The sequence below is a fragment of the Bombina bombina genome, chromosome 7 (assembly GCF_027579735.1).
Source record: "Bombina bombina isolate aBomBom1 chromosome 7, aBomBom1.pri, whole genome shotgun sequence".
In the NCBI taxonomy this organism is placed as follows: Eukaryota; Metazoa; Chordata; class Amphibia; order Anura; family Bombinatoridae; genus Bombina; species Bombina bombina.
Window position 1 is genome coordinate 620,795,148 of NC_069505.1, and position 17,954 is coordinate 620,813,101.

Consider the following 17,954-nt stretch of genomic DNA (forward strand, 5'->3'; position numbering starts at 1 on the left):
AGTTAATTGTAATTCATTTAGGGAATTTATTTAATTGTAGGGTTAGGTTAGGTGTTAGTGTAAGGCAGGTTAGGTTTTATTTTACAGGTCAATTTGCATTTATTTTAGCTAGGTAGTTATTAAAGTGATGGTCAAGTATGACTATCTACATCTTGCGATCAGAATGTAACTACCAAAATAATGTGACTTTCATTCATCATTTCGCCATTTAAATTCTATTTTGTGCGCTATCTTATATTATTTTGATACCTTCCTAATATCCATCCTCCTCCCGTCGATCGTCCGCCATTGTTTTTACTTCCGTCACGTGTTTTTATTATCCAATTACAGTACAGGCCACTCGGGGAATCATCTCTAAGTAAAAACACCCTTATTCATTTCTGCGCATGCCCTAGCTCCGTAATCGCATCCTAATCTCTGTCTCACCGCGATTTTTGCGCATGAACATTTTCAAGCTATTGAATACAGATTTCTAACGCATGCGTGTACAGCTTAATGAAGTCTGTAATGCCAGGGCAGTGACGTGGGGAGGGGCGGGTAGATCTGTCGCCGGGAAGTTATTCATGGGGAGGAGCAATGATAGTACCGAGTAAGAACATAAAATAAGTATTTATATATTTAGAAATAACATTAGGTACAGTTTATATATGCGATTTACCTTAAAAATACATGTGGATTGGAATTGTAATGAGTAATAGTGTAAAATTGACCATCACTTTAAATAGTTAATAACTATTTAGTAACTATTCTACCTAGTTAAAATAAATACAAAGTTGCCTGTAAAATAAAAATAAACCCTAACATAGCTACAATGTAACTATAAGTTATATTGTAGCTAGCTTAGGGTTTATTTTACAGGTAAGTATTTAGTTTTAAATAGGAATTATTTAGGTAATGATAGAAGGTTTTATTTAGATTTATTTTAATTATATTTAAGTTAGGGGGTGTTAGGGTTAGGGTTAGACTTAGATTTAGGGGTTAATAAATTTAATATAGTGGCGGCGGCGTTGGGGGCGGCAGATTAGGGGTTAATAAATGTAGGTAGGTGGCGGCGATGTTAGGGACGGCAGATTAGGGGTCAATAATATTTAACTAATGTTTGCAAGGCGGGAGTGCGGCGGTTTAGGGGTTAATATGGTTATTCTAGTGGCGGCAATGTCGGGAGCGGCAGATTAGCGGTTAATAATTTTATTTTAGTGTTTGCGATGTGGGAGAGCCTCGGTTTAGGGGTTAATAGGTAGTTTATGGGTGTTAGTGTACTTTTTAGCACTTTAGTTATGAATTTTATGCTACGGCTTTGTAGTGTAAAACTCATAACTACTGACTTTAAAATGTGGTACGAATCTTGGGGGTATTGGGTGTACCGCTCACTTTTTGGCCTCCCAGGACAAGCTTGTAATACCGGCACTATGAAAGTCCCATTGAAAATATACTATACGCAAATTGCGTGAGTTGATTTGCGGTAAGGCCTAAAAAAGTGTGCGATGCCCCTAAATCTGCAAGACTCATAATACCAGCGGTAATAAAAAAGCAGCGTTATGAGGCTTAACGCTGCTTTTTTACTCATAACGCAAGACTCGTAATCTAGCCGATAGTTTTTTTATAGCATGTAGTATCTCTTAGTTGTCTTTTAGCGTCTAGTAAATACATATCTACCTTGTCAGAGTTTCTTATTATTACGTCCTTCCAGTTTTTTAAATCAGATAAGGCTTGTTGTTCTTTGTAAGAAAGATTGTGATTTGTTTGATAAGTATTGAGACTTATGATTTGGTTACAAACCATATTGTTAAATACTTCCAAATAGTGATTCTGACTGATTGTAGGCATGAATTGAGATTTATTTTTGATCTGATTTCTCCATGTGGATGTTTGAGGAGATTCATTATCACTTAGAAGATTTTCCATTATTTCAAGAGTTGTTAATTCATCTTCCGTCCATGTATCGATGTCTGTTTCTTCAGTCGTGCCATTAGTTCTTGCATTATAGTGTCTTTTTAGTGCTATTTCTCTTAAATATAGTTGCACATCTTTAATAAACTCAAATGTATCACTTTTGGGGGTAGGACAAAATGATAGTCCTTTAGATAGTACTTTAATGTGTTCATCTGAAAGTAATTTCTGAGATAAGTTTATGATTCTCATTTTTTCATCCGAGAAAAGGGGCTCTGATCTCGTTTGTATGGTTTCCAGTTTTGTCTCTCTGATTTGTTGTGACTGTTGCTTTTGTTTTTCATCTGTCTGTTGGGTTTTCCTCCTGCCTCTTCTTGTACGCTTGTTGAAGAAGAGGCACTTCCTTCTAAAAAATCCTTCCTTTTTCTGCGTGCGATTCTCTCGTTATTCGTGGTGTTTGATGTTGAGGCTTCTACTTCAGATTCTGAATCATCAGTTTACTCAATGCCGGTGTCTGATATATCTCTTTCGACTATATTAACCCTTTTGTCTCTATTGTTCTTTCTCTACCATTTATAGACTTTTTGGTTCTCGTAATCTGACTTGTCTCTGCTAAATTTGCCTTGTTTCATGACTTTGATTTCTTGTTCATATTTGTCAAGTTCCTGTTGGTATCTTTTATAAGAACTTTCAAAGTCACTCAAGGATTCAAATTCCTTGAGTTTCTCTTTTATTTGAATGTCTAGCAGGTCATATTCTGACTTGTCATGCTTTATGAGTATTTTCATTCATTTTTCAGAACACTCGGATAGTGCCTCTTCCTATTCAACGCTTGAGGAAGGATTTCTAAATTCAAATGCTGGAAATAATTGTACTCTTAATGCCCGGGGGATTATATGAGATTCTATATATTTTTCAAAGAAGTGGTGATTCCACCAAAGTTTGTCTTGTTTGTGCATTAGTTTATGGATGTCTCTCAGTGTATGACCCATTCTATCGTTGATGTTAGTATTGAGGGTATTGGGATTGTGAAAAACTTCATTCAGGTATGCTTCTCTTTTTTGTTGGCGCGAAAATCTATCTTGCTCCCATTTTGTTGCCATTTTAAAACAAGTTTAAAGTTAAGTTCTATATGGTATGATGATGGAATTTAACTTGTATTCACGTTTTAAAATGTGCGATTTAAACGTTTTTTTTAATGTTTTATTAAATAATAAATGGCTAGATTACGAGTTTTGCGTTATGAGTGAAAAAGCAGCATATGGCTCTTTTTCACTACCGCTGGTACCGCAACGTAACTACCGCAGCTTTCAAAAAGTCCTTTTTTTAATGGGACTTCCATAGCGCCGGTATTACGAGTTTGCCTGTCCGGCCAAAAAGTGAGCGGTACAGTCTATACTGTCAAGATCCATATCGTAAACTGAAAGTCAGTAGTTATAGGTTTTACGCTACAAAGCTGTAACATAAAACTCATAACTAAAGTGCTAAAAAGTACACTAACACCCATAAACGACCTATTAACCCCTAAACCGAGGCCCTCCCGCATTGCAAACACTAAAATAAAATTATTAACCCCTAATCTGCCGCATCGCAAGCACTAGTTAAATATTATTAACCCCTAATCTGCTGTACCTAACATCGCCGCAACCTACATTACTGTTATTAACCCCTTAATCTGCTGCCCCCAAAATCGCCGCCACTATACTAAAGTTATAAACCCCTAAATCTAACCCTAACACCCACTAACTATTTATTTAAAACTAAATACTTACCTGTAAAATAAACCCTAAGCTAGCTGCAATATAACTAATAGTTACATTGTAGCTAGTTTAGGTTTTATTTTTATTTCACAGGCAAGTTTGTATATATTTTAACTAGGTAGGCTAGTTAGTAAATAGTTATTAACTATTTACTAGCTACCTAGCTAAAATAAATACAAATTTACCTGTAAAATAAAACCTAACCTGTCTTACACTAACACCTAACCTTACACTACAATTAAATAAATTACATTAATTAAATACAATTAACTAAATTACAAAAACAAACAAACACTAAATTACACAAAATAAAAAAGAAATCATCAAATATTTAAACTAATTACACCTAACATCTAATAGCCCTATCAAAATAAAATAAAAAAAAAGCCTAAACTAAAGACTGTTCCAATCAGCCAATAGAATGCGAGCTCAATCCTATTGGCTGATTGGATCAGCCAATAGGATTGAAGCTCAATCCTATTGGTTTATTGCATCAGCCAATAGGATTTTTTCACCTTTAATTCCGATTGGCTGATAGAATTCTATTAGCCAACCGGAATTCAAGGGACACCATCTTGGATGACGTCCCTTAAAGGAAACTTCATTCTTCGTTAGCCATCAAGAGAAGAGGATGCCCCGCGCCAGATGTCTTGAAAATGGAGCTGAAGATAGAAGATGCCGTCTGGATAAAGACTTCTGCTGGCTTCGTTTAGGACTTCTGCCGGCTTCGTTGAGGATGGATGTCCGGTCTTCAAAAACTGTAAGTGGATCTTCGGGGGTTAGTGTTAGTTTTTTTTAAGGGTTTATTGGGTGGGTTTTAATTTTAGATTAGGGGTTTGGGCTGAAAAAGAGCTAAATGCCCTTTTAAGGGCAATGCCCATCCAAATGCCCTTTTAAGGGTAATGAGGAGCTTAGGTTTTTTAGATAGGATTTTATTTGGGGGGTTGGTTGTGTGGGTGGTGGGTTTTACTGTTGGGGGTTGTTTGTATTTTTTTTTACAGGTAAAAGAGCCGATTGTGTGTAACTGTGTATGTGATTGTATATATATATGTGCGTATGTGTGTGTGTGTGTGTATATATATATATATATATATATATATATATATATATATATATATATATATACACACACACACACACATACATATACACACACATATGTGGTTTGTATTCTTATTCTCCCAAAGTGTATTGGACATTGAGTAATATGTACATTAAGATTCTGTAGTCTTAAATAAAAAAAATTATTGAAAAACTAAGGTGTTATAGTCATTTATAAGAAAATCGCGATTAAAAACAAAAAAACAAATGGGGTTTTGTGGGTTTTTTGCCCATATCGTCCAGCCCTTTATATATATATATATATATATATATATATATATATATATATATATATATATATATATATATATATATATATACACACACATATATACATACATACATACACACACAAAGTTGTATACAAACGTTTAGGCATCCCTGACAATTTCCATGATTTTCATTTATAAATAATTGGGTGTTTGGATCAGCAATTTAGTTTAGGGTAGGGGTTTTTTATTTTGGGGGGGCTTTTTTTATTTTGATAGGGCTATTATATAAGGTGTAATTAGTTTAAATATTTGATCATTTCTTTTTTATTTTGTGTATTTTAGTGTGTTTTTTTTGTAATTTAGTTAATTGTATTTAATTAAATGTAATTTATTTAATTGTAGTGTAAGGTTAGGTGTTAGTGTAAGACAGGTTAGGTTTTATTTTACAGGTAAATTTGTATTTATTTTAGCTAGGTAGCTAGTAAATAGTTAACTATTTACTAACTAATCTACCTAGTTAAAATAAATACAAACTTAGCTGTGAAATAAATATAAAAGCTACGATAACTACAATGTAACTATTAGTTATATTGCAGCTATCTTAGGGTTTATTTTACAGGTAAGTATTTAGTTTTAAATAGGAATTATTTAGGTAATGATAGTAATTTGTATATAGATTTATTTTAATTATATTAAAGTTAGTGGTGTTAGGGTTAGACTTAAGGTTAAGTTTAGGGGTTAATAACTTTAGTATAGTGGCAGCGACGTTGGGGGCGGCAGATTAGGGGTTAATAAGTATAGGTAGGTGGCGGCAACATTGGGGCGGCAGATTAGGGGTTAATAAGTGTAGGTAGGTGGTGGCAATGTCGGGGGCAGCAGATAAGGGGTTAATACGTGTAATGTAGGTGTCAGCAATGCCGGGGGCAGCAGATTAGGGGTGTTTAGACTCAGGGTTTATGTTAGGGTGTTAGGTGTAAACATAAATTTTCTTTCCCCATAGGAATCAATGGGGCTGCGTTACGGAGCTTTACCCTCCTTTATTGCAGGTGTTAGGCTTTTTTTCAGCTGGCTCTCCCCATTGATGTCTATGGGGAAATCATGCACGAGCACGTAAAACCAGCTCAAAGCAGCGCTGGTATTTGTGTGCGGTATGGAGCTCAATTTTGCTCAACGCTGACATATTGCCTGGTAACGCCGTTTTTTTGCAAACCTTTAATAGCAGCACTGTAGGGAGGTGAGCGGAGACAATAACTTGCAAGTTAGCACTGAGCAGCTCATAACGCAAAACTCGTAATCTAGCCGAAAGTGAACTGAGAATGCAACAGCTTTGGCATTGACAAAAAGCAAATGGATGAAAAAAACTATTCTGAACTAGCAAAAATGTTTTCTCAACACGTCCATTGAGCAGAATTTTAAATACGCTATAAAAAGTGGATGGAAAAGTGATTTGTTATGAACTGAAATACTAAAGTGGAATTGCGCCTGGTGCAGGGAGTTATTGATCTAGAAATGCGAACGACTTTTTGTGAAGTTTTTAAATCAATCGGAAATGGAACCATTTTTGAAAAACGATGTGATGGACTTTGTATAGGAATTCTGATTGTATTGTATGCGATTCACTGTGTTCTTGTAAACAAGATATTTATTAAAAAAATAAAAGTTTATACTGAATTAGTTTATTATAAAATATAAGTATTACCTGCAGAAGAGTCTGGACACATTTCCACCTTCTGAATATCTTGTTTTTCATCTCTCGGCTCTGCTCCCTCCTCGGTTATTAATACAGGATCTATATTTTCAGTAAAAAAAGAATAAAGAAATTCCATGAAAACATTTTTTTTTTTTTAGAAATTGACCAACCGTTACATATGCTTTTTGTTTTTCTTAATCCAAACAGAACAAAAATTTCTAATCATAAAAACTTTAAACACAGATATTAACAGCAAATAAGTACCACAGGATTAACAGGTTTGGCCATATTTCCTATGAAGTATAAGCTTAAAGGGACAGTATACACTAATTTTCATATTACTGCATGTAATAGACACTACTATACAGAATATGTACAGATACTGATATAAATATACAGTATATACTAATTGTCATATAACTGCATGTAATAGACACTACTATACAGAATATGTACAGATACTGATATAAATATACAGTATACACTAATTGTCATATAACTGCATGTAACAGACACTACTATACAGAATATGTACAGATACTGATATAAATATACAGTATACACTAATTGTCATATAACTGCATGTAACAGACACTATTATACAGAATATGTACAGATACTGATATAAATATACAGTATACACTAATTACATATAACTGCATGTAATAGACACTACTATACAGAATATGTACAGATAATGATATAAATATACAGTATACACTAATTGTCATAAAACTGTATGTAATAGACACTACTATACAGAATATGTACAGATACTGATATAAATATACTGTATACACTAATTACATAGAACTGCATGTAACAGACACTACTATACAGAATATGTACAGATACTGATATAAATATACAGTATACACTAATTGTCATATAACTGCATGTAATAGACACTACTATACAGAATATGTACAGATACTGATATAAATATACAGTATACACTAATTGTCATATAACTGCATGTAATAGACACTACTATACAGAATATGTACAGATACTGATATAAATATACAGTATACACTAATTGTCATATAACTGCATGTAATAGACACTACTATACAGAATATGTACAGATACTGATATAAATATATAGTATACACTAATTGTCACATAACTGCATGTAATAGACACTACTATACAGAATATGTACAGATACTGATATAAATATACAGTATACACTAATTGTCATATAACTGCATGTAACAGACACTACTATACAGAATATGTGCAGATACTGATATAAATATACAGTATACACTAATTGTCATATAACTGCATGTAATAGACACTACTATACAGAATATGTACAGATACTGATATAAATATACAGTATACACTAATTGTCATATAACTGCATGTAATAGACACTACTATACAGAATATGTACAGATACTGATATAAATATACAGTATACACTAATTGTAATATAACTGCATGTAACAGACACTACTATACAGAATATGTACAGATACTGATATAAATATACAGTATACACTAATTACATATAACTGCATGTAACAGACACTACTATACATAATATGTACAGATACTGATATAAATATACAGTATACACTAATTACATATAACTGCATGTAATAGACTACTATACAGAATATGTACAGATACTGATATAAATATACAGTATACACTAATTGTCATATAGCTGCATGTAATAGACACTACTATACAGAATATGTACAGATACTGATATAAATATACAGTATACACTAATTGTCATATAACTGCATGTAATAGACACTACTATACAGAATATGTACAGATACTGATATAAATATACAGTATACACTAATTGTTATATAACTGCATGTAATAGACACTACTATACAGAATATGTACAGGTACTGATATAAATATACAGTATACAGTAATTGTCATATAACTGCATGTAACAGACACTACTATACAGAATATGCACAGATACTGATATAAATATACAGTATACACTAATTGTCATATAACTGCATGTAATAGACACTACTACACAGTATATGTACAGATACTGATATAAATATACAGTATACACTAATTACATAGAACTGCATGTAATAGACACTACTATACAGAATATGTACAGATACTGATATAAATATACAGTATACACTAATTGTCATATAACTGCATGTAATAGACACTACTATACAGAATATGTACAGATACTGATATAAATATACAGTATACACTGATTGTCATATAACTGCATGTAACAGACACTACTATACAGAATATGTACAGATACTGATATAAATATACAGTATATACTAATTGTCATATAACTGCATGTAATAGACACTACTATACAGAATATGTACAGATACTGATATAAATATACAGTATACACTAATTGTCATATAACTGCATGTAATAGACACTACTATACAGAATATGTACAGATACTGATATAAATATACAGTATACACTAATTGTCATATAACTGCATGTAATAGACACTACTATACAGAATATGTACAGATACTGATATAAATATACAGTATACACTAATTACATATAACTGCATGTAATAGACACTACTATACAGAATATGTACAGATACTGATATAAATATACAGTATACACTAATTACATAACTGCATGTAATATACACTACTATACAGAATATGTACAGATACTGATATAAATATACAGTATACACTAATTGTCATATAACTGCATGTAATAGACACTACTATACAGAATATGTACAGATACTGATATAAATATACAGTATACACTAATTGTCATATAACTGCATGTAATATACACTACTATACAGAATATGTACAGATACTGATATAAATATACAGTATACACTAATTGTCATATAACTGCATGTAATAGACACTACTACACAGTATATGTACAGATACTGATATAAATATACAGTATACACTAATTGTCATATAACTGCATGTAATAGACACTACTATACAGAATATGTACAGATACTGATATAAATATACAGTATACACTAATTGTCATATAACTGCATGTAATAGACACTACTATACAGAATATGTACAGATACTGATATAAATATACAGTATATACTAATTACATATAACTGCATGTAATAGACACTACTATACAGAATATGTACAGATACTGATATAAATATACAGTATACACTAATTGTCATATAACTGCATGTAACAGACAATACTATACAGAATATGTACAGATACTGATATAAATATACAGTATACACTAATTGTCATTTAACTGCATGTAATAGACACTACTATACATAATATGTACAGATACTGATATAAATATACAGTATACACTAATTGTCATATAACTGCATGTAATAGACACTACTATACAGAATATATACAGACACTGATATTAATATACAGTATACACTAATTACATATAACTGCATGTAATAGACACTACTATACAGAATATGTACAGATACTGATATAAATATACAGTATACACTAATTGTCATATAACTGCATGTAATAGACACTACTATACAGAATATGTACAGATACTGATATAAATATACATTATACACTAATTACATATAACTGTATGTAATAGACACTACTATACAGAATATGTACAGATACTGATATAAATATACAGTATACACTAATTACATATAACTGCATGTAATAGACACTACTATACAGAATATGTACAGATACTGATATAAATATACAGTATACACTAATTGTCATATAACTGCATGTAATAGACACTACTATACAGAATATGTACAGATACTGATATAAATATACAGTATACACTAATTGTCATATAACTGCATGTAATAGACACTACTATACAGAATATGTACAGATACTGATATAAATATACAGTATACACTAATTACATATAACTGCATGTAACAGACACTACTATACATAATATGTACAGATACTGATATAAATATACAGTATACACTAATTGTCATATAACTGCATGTAATAGACACTACTATACATAATATGTACAGATACTGATATAAATATACAGTATACACTAATTGTCATATAACTGCATGTAATAGACACTACTATACAGAATATGTACAGACACTGATATTAATATACAGTATATACTAATTGTCATATAACTGCATGTAATAGACACTACTATACAGAATATGTACAGATACTGATATAAATATACAGTATACACTAATTGTCATATAACTGCATGTAATATACACTACTATACAGATTATGTACAGATACTGATATAAATATACAGTATACACTAATTGTCATATAACTGCATGTAATAGACACTACTATACAGAATATGTACAGATACTGATAGAAATATACAGTATACACTAATTGTCATATAACTGCATGTAACAGACACTACTATACAGAATATGTACAGATACTGATACAAATATACAGTATACACTAATTGTCATATAACTGCATGTAATAGACACTACTATACAGAATATGTACAGATACTGATATAAATATACAGTATACACTAATTGTCATATAACTGCATGTAATAGACACTACTATACAGAATATGTACAGATACTGATATAAATATACAGTATACACTAATTGTCATATAACTGCATGTAACAGACACTACTATACAGAATATGTATAGATACTGATATAAATATACAGTATACACTAATTGTCATATAACTGCATGTAATAGACACTACTATACAGAATATGTACAGATACTGATATAAATATACAGTATGCACTAATTGTCATATAACTGCATGTAATAGCACTACTATACAGAATATGTACAGATACTGATATAAATATACAGTATACACTAATTACATATAACTGCATGTAACAAACACTACTATACAGAATATGTACAGATACTGATATAAATATACAGTATACACTAATTGTCATATAACTGCATGTAATAGACACTACTATACAGAATATGTACAGATACTGATAGAAATATACAGTATACACTAATTGTCATATAACTGCATGTAACAGACACTACTATACAGAATATGTATAGATACTGATATAAATATACAGTATACACTAATTGTCATATAACTGCATGTAATAGACACTACTATACAGAATATGTACAGATACTGATATAAATATACAGTATACACTAATTGTCATATAACTGCATGTAATAGACACTACTATACAGAATATGTACAGATACTGATATAAATATACAGTATACACTAATTACATATAACTACATGTAATAGACACTACTATACAGAATATGTACAGATACTGATATAAATATACAGTATACACTAATTGTCATATAACTGCATGTAACAGACACTATTATACAGAATATGTACAGATACGGATATAAATATACAGTATACACTAATTGTCATATACTGCATGTAATAGACACTACTATACAGAATATGTACAGATACTGATATAAATATACAGTATACACTAATTACATAGAACTGCATGTAATATACACTACTATACAGAATATGTACAGATACTGATATAAATATACTGTATACACTAATTACATAGAACTGCATGTAATATACACTACTATACAGAATATGTACAGATACTGATATAAATATACTGTATACACTAATTGTCATATAACTGCATGTAATAGACACTACTATACAGAATATGTACAGATACTGATATAAATATACAGTATACACTAATTGTCATATAACTGCATGTAATAGACACTACTATACAGAATATGTACAGATACTGATATAAATATACAGTATACACTAATTGTCATATAACTGCATGTAATAGACACTACTATACATAATATGTACAGATACTGATATAAATATACAGTATACACTAATTGTCATATAACTGCATGTAATAGACACTACTATACAGAATATATACAGACACTGATATTAATATACAGTATACACTAATTACATATAACTGCATGTAATAGACACTACTATACAGAATATGTACAGATACTGATATAAATATACAGTATACACTAATTACATAACTGCATGTAATATACACTACTATACAGAATATGTACAGATACTGATATAAATATACAGTATACACTAATTACATATAACTGCATGTAATAGACACTACTATACAGAATATGTACAGATACTGATATAAATATACAGTATACACTAATTGTCATATAACTGCATGTAATAGACACTACTATACAGAATATGTACAGATACTGATATAAATATACAGTATACACTAATTGTCATATAACTGCATGTAATATACACTACTATACAGAATATGTACAGATACTGATATAAATATACAGTATACACTAATTGTCATATAACTGCATGTAATAGACACTACTACACAGTATATGTACAGATACTGATATAAATATACAGTATACACTAATTGTCATATAACTGCATGTAATAGACACTACTATACAGAATATGTACAGATACTGATATAAATATACAGTATACACTAATTGTCATATAACTGCATGTAATAGACACTACTATACAGAATATGTACAGATACTGATATAAATATACAGTATATACTAATTACATATAACTGCATGTAATAGACACTACTATACAGAATATGTACAGATACTGATATAAATATACAGTATACACTAATTGTCATATAACTGCATGTAACAGACAATACTATACAGAATATGTACAGATACTGATATAAATATACAGTATACACTAATTGTCATTTAACTGCATGTAATAGACACTACTATACATAATATGTACAGATACTGATATAAATATACAGTATACACTAATTGTCATATAACTGCATGTAATAGACACTACTATACAGAATATATACAGACACTGATATTAATATACAGTATACACTAATTGTCATATAACTGCATGTAATAGACACTACTATACAGAATATGTACAGATATTGATATAAATATACAGTATACACTAATTGTCATATAACTGCATGTAACAGACACTACTATACAGAATATGTGCAGATACTGATATAAAAATACAGTATACACTAATTGTCATATAACTGCATGTAACAGACACTACTATACAGAATATGTGCAGATACTGATATAAAAATACAGTATACACTAATTGTCATATAACTGCATGTAATAGACACTACTATACAGAATATGTGCAGATACTGATATAAATATACAGTATACACTAATTGTCATATAACTGCATGTAACAGACACTATTATACAGAATATGTACAGATACTGATATAAATATAAAGTATACACTAATTGTCATATAACTGCATGTAATAGACACTACTATACAGAATATGTACAGATACTGATATAAATATACAGTATACACTAATTGTCATATAACTGCATGTAATAGACACTACTATATAGAATATGTACAGATACTGATATAAATATACAGTATACACTAATTGTCATATAACTGCATGTAACAGACAATACTATACAGAATATGTACAGATACTGATATAAATATACAGTATACACTAATTGTCATATAACTGCATGTAATAGACACTACTATACATAATATGTACAGATACTGATATAAATATACAGTATACACTAATTGTCATATAACTGCATGTAATAGACACTACTATACAGAATATGTACAGACACTGATATTAATATACAGTATATACTAATTGTCATATAACTGCATGTAATAGACACTACTATACAGAATATGTACAGATACTGATATAAATATACATTATACACTAATTACATATAACTGTATGTAATAGACACTACTATACAGAATATGTACAGATACTGATATAAATATACAGTATACACTAATTACATATAACTGCATGTAATAGACACTACTATACAGAATATGTACAGATACTGATATAAATATACAGTATACACTAATTGTCATATAACTGCATGTAATAGACACTACTATACAGAATATGTACAGATACTGATATAAATATACAGTATACACTAATTGTCATATAACTGCATGTAATAGACACTACTATACAGAATATGTACAGATACTGATATAAATATACAGTATACACTAATTACATATAACTGCATGTAACAGACACTACTATACATAATATGTACAGATACTGATATAAATATACAGTATACACTAATTGTCATATAACTGCATGTAATAGACACTACTATACATAATATGTACAGATACTGATATAAATATACAGTATACACTAATTGTCATATAACTGCATGTAATAGACACTACTATACAGAATATGTACAGACACTGATATTAATATACAGTATATACTAATTGTCATATAACTGCATGTAATAGACACTACTATACAGAATATGTACAGATACTGATATAAATATACAGTATACACTAATTGTCATATAACTGCATGTAATATACACTACTATACAGATTATGTACAGATACTGATATAAATATACAGTATACACTAATTGTCATATAACTGCATGTAATAGACACTACTATACAGAATATGTACAGATACTGATAGAAATATACAGTATACACTAATTGTCATATAACTGCATGTAACAGACACTACTATACAGAATATGTACAGATACTGATACAAATATACAGTATACACTAATTGTCATATAACTGCATGTAATAGACACTACTATACAGAATATGTACAGATACTGATATAAATATACAGTATACACTAATTGTCATATAACTGCATGTAATAGACACTACTATACAGAATATGTACAGATACTGATATAAATATACAGTATACACTAATTGTCATATAACTGCATGTAACAGACACTACTATACAGAATATGTATAGATACTGATATAAATATACAGTATACACTAATTGTCATATAACTGCATGTAATAGACACTACTATACAGAATATGTACAGATACTGATATAAATATACAGTATGCACTAATTGTCATATAACTGCATGTAATAGCACTACTATACAGAATATGTACAGATACTGATATAAATATACAGTATACACTAATTACATATAACTGCATGTAACAAACACTACTATACAGAATATGTACAGATACTGATATAAATATACAGTATACACTAATTGTCATATAACTGCATGTAATAGACACTACTATACAGAATATGTACAGATACTGATAGAAATATACAGTATACACTAATTGTCATATAACTGAATGTAACAGACACTACTATACAGAATATGTATAGATACTGATATAAATATACAGTATACACTAATTGTCATATAACTGCATGTAATAGACACTACTATACAGAATATGTACAGATACTGATATAAATATACAGTATACACTAATTGTCATATAACTGCATGTAATAGACACTACTATACAGAATATGTACAGATACTGATATAAATATACAGTATACACTAATTACATATAACTACATGTAATAGACACTACTATACAGAATATGTACAGATACTGATATAAATATACAGTATACACTAATTGTCATATAACTGCATGTAACAGACACTATTATACAGAATATGTACAGATACGGATATAAATATACAGTATACACTAATTGTCATATACTGCATGTAATAGACACTACTATACAGAATATGTACAGATACTGATATAAATATACAGTATACACTAATTACATAGAACTGCATGTAATATACACTACTATACAGAATATGTACAGATACTGATATAAATATACTGTATACACTAATTACATAGAACTGCATGTAATATACACTACTATACAGAATATGTACAGATACTGATATAAATATACTGTATACACTAATTGTCATATAACTGCATGTAATAGACACTACTATACAGAATATGTACAGATACTGATATAAATATACAGTATACACTAATTGTCATATAACTGCATGTAATAGACACTACTATACAGAATATGTACAGATACTGATATAAATATACAGTATACACTAATTGTCATATAACTGCATGTAATAGACACTACTATACAGAATATGTACAGATACTGATATAAATATACACTATACACTAATTGTTATATAACTGCATGTAATAGACACTACTATACAGAATATGTACAGATAATGATATAAATATACAGTATACACTAATTGTCATATAACTGCATGTAATAGACACTACTATACAGAATATGTACAGATACTGATATAAATATACAGTATACACTAATTACATATAACTGCATGTAATAGACACTACTATACAGAATATGTACAGATACTGATATAAATATACAGTATACACTAATTGTCATATAACTGCATGTAATAGACACTACTATACAGAATATGTACAGATACTGATATAAATATACAGTATACACTAATTGTCATATAACTGCATGTAATAGACACTACTATACAGAATATGTACAAATACTGATATAAATATACAGTATACACTAATTGTCATATAACTGCATGTAATAGACACTACTATACAGAATATGTACAGATACTGATATAAATATACAGTATACACTAATTGTCATATAACTGCATGTAACAGACATTACTATACAGAATATATACAGATACTGATATAAATATACAGTATACACTAATTGTCATATAACTGCATGTAATAGACACTACTATACAGAATATGTACAGATACTGATATAAATATACAGTATACACTAATTACATAGAACTGCATGTAATATACACTACTATACAGAATATGTACAGATACTGATATAAATATACTGTATACACTAATTACATAGAACTGCATGTAATATACACTACTATACAGAATATGTACAGATACTGATATAAATATACAGTATATACTAATTGTCATATAACTGCATGTAATAGTCACTACTATACAGAATATGTACAGATACGGATATAAATATACAGTATACACTAATTGTCATATAACTGCATGTAATAGACACTACTATACAGAATATGTACAGATACTGATATAAATATACAGTATACACTAATTGTCATATAACTGCATGTAATAGACACTACTATACAGAATATGTACAGATGCTGATATAAATATACAGTATACACTAATTGTCATATAACTGCATGTAATAGACACTACTATACATAATATGTACAGATACTGATATAAATATACAGTATACACTAATTGTCATATAACTGCATGTAACAGACACTACTATACAGAATATGTACAGATACTGATATAAATATACAGTATACACTAATTGTCATATAACTGCATGTAATAGACACTACTATACAGAATATGTACAGATACTGATATAAATATACAGTATACACTAATTGTCATATAACTGCATGTAATAGACACTA

General features: G+C 29.6%; 1 protein-coding gene across 3 annotated transcripts in view; it reads right to left on the minus strand.

Annotated features, from left to right (window-relative positions):
- LOC128635624 (zinc finger protein 614) overlaps positions 1-17,954 on the minus strand; it is a 156,047-nt gene that overhangs the window by 97,931 nt on the left and 40,162 nt on the right. For all 3 annotated transcript variants that reach the window (XM_053688694.1, XM_053688695.1, XM_053688696.1), the window contains exon 5: positions 6,663-6,752. In XM_053688694.1, the coding sequence (XP_053544669.1) occupies positions 6,663-6,752 (90 nt within the window). The remainder of the gene's footprint in view (positions 1-6,662; positions 6,753-17,954) is intronic.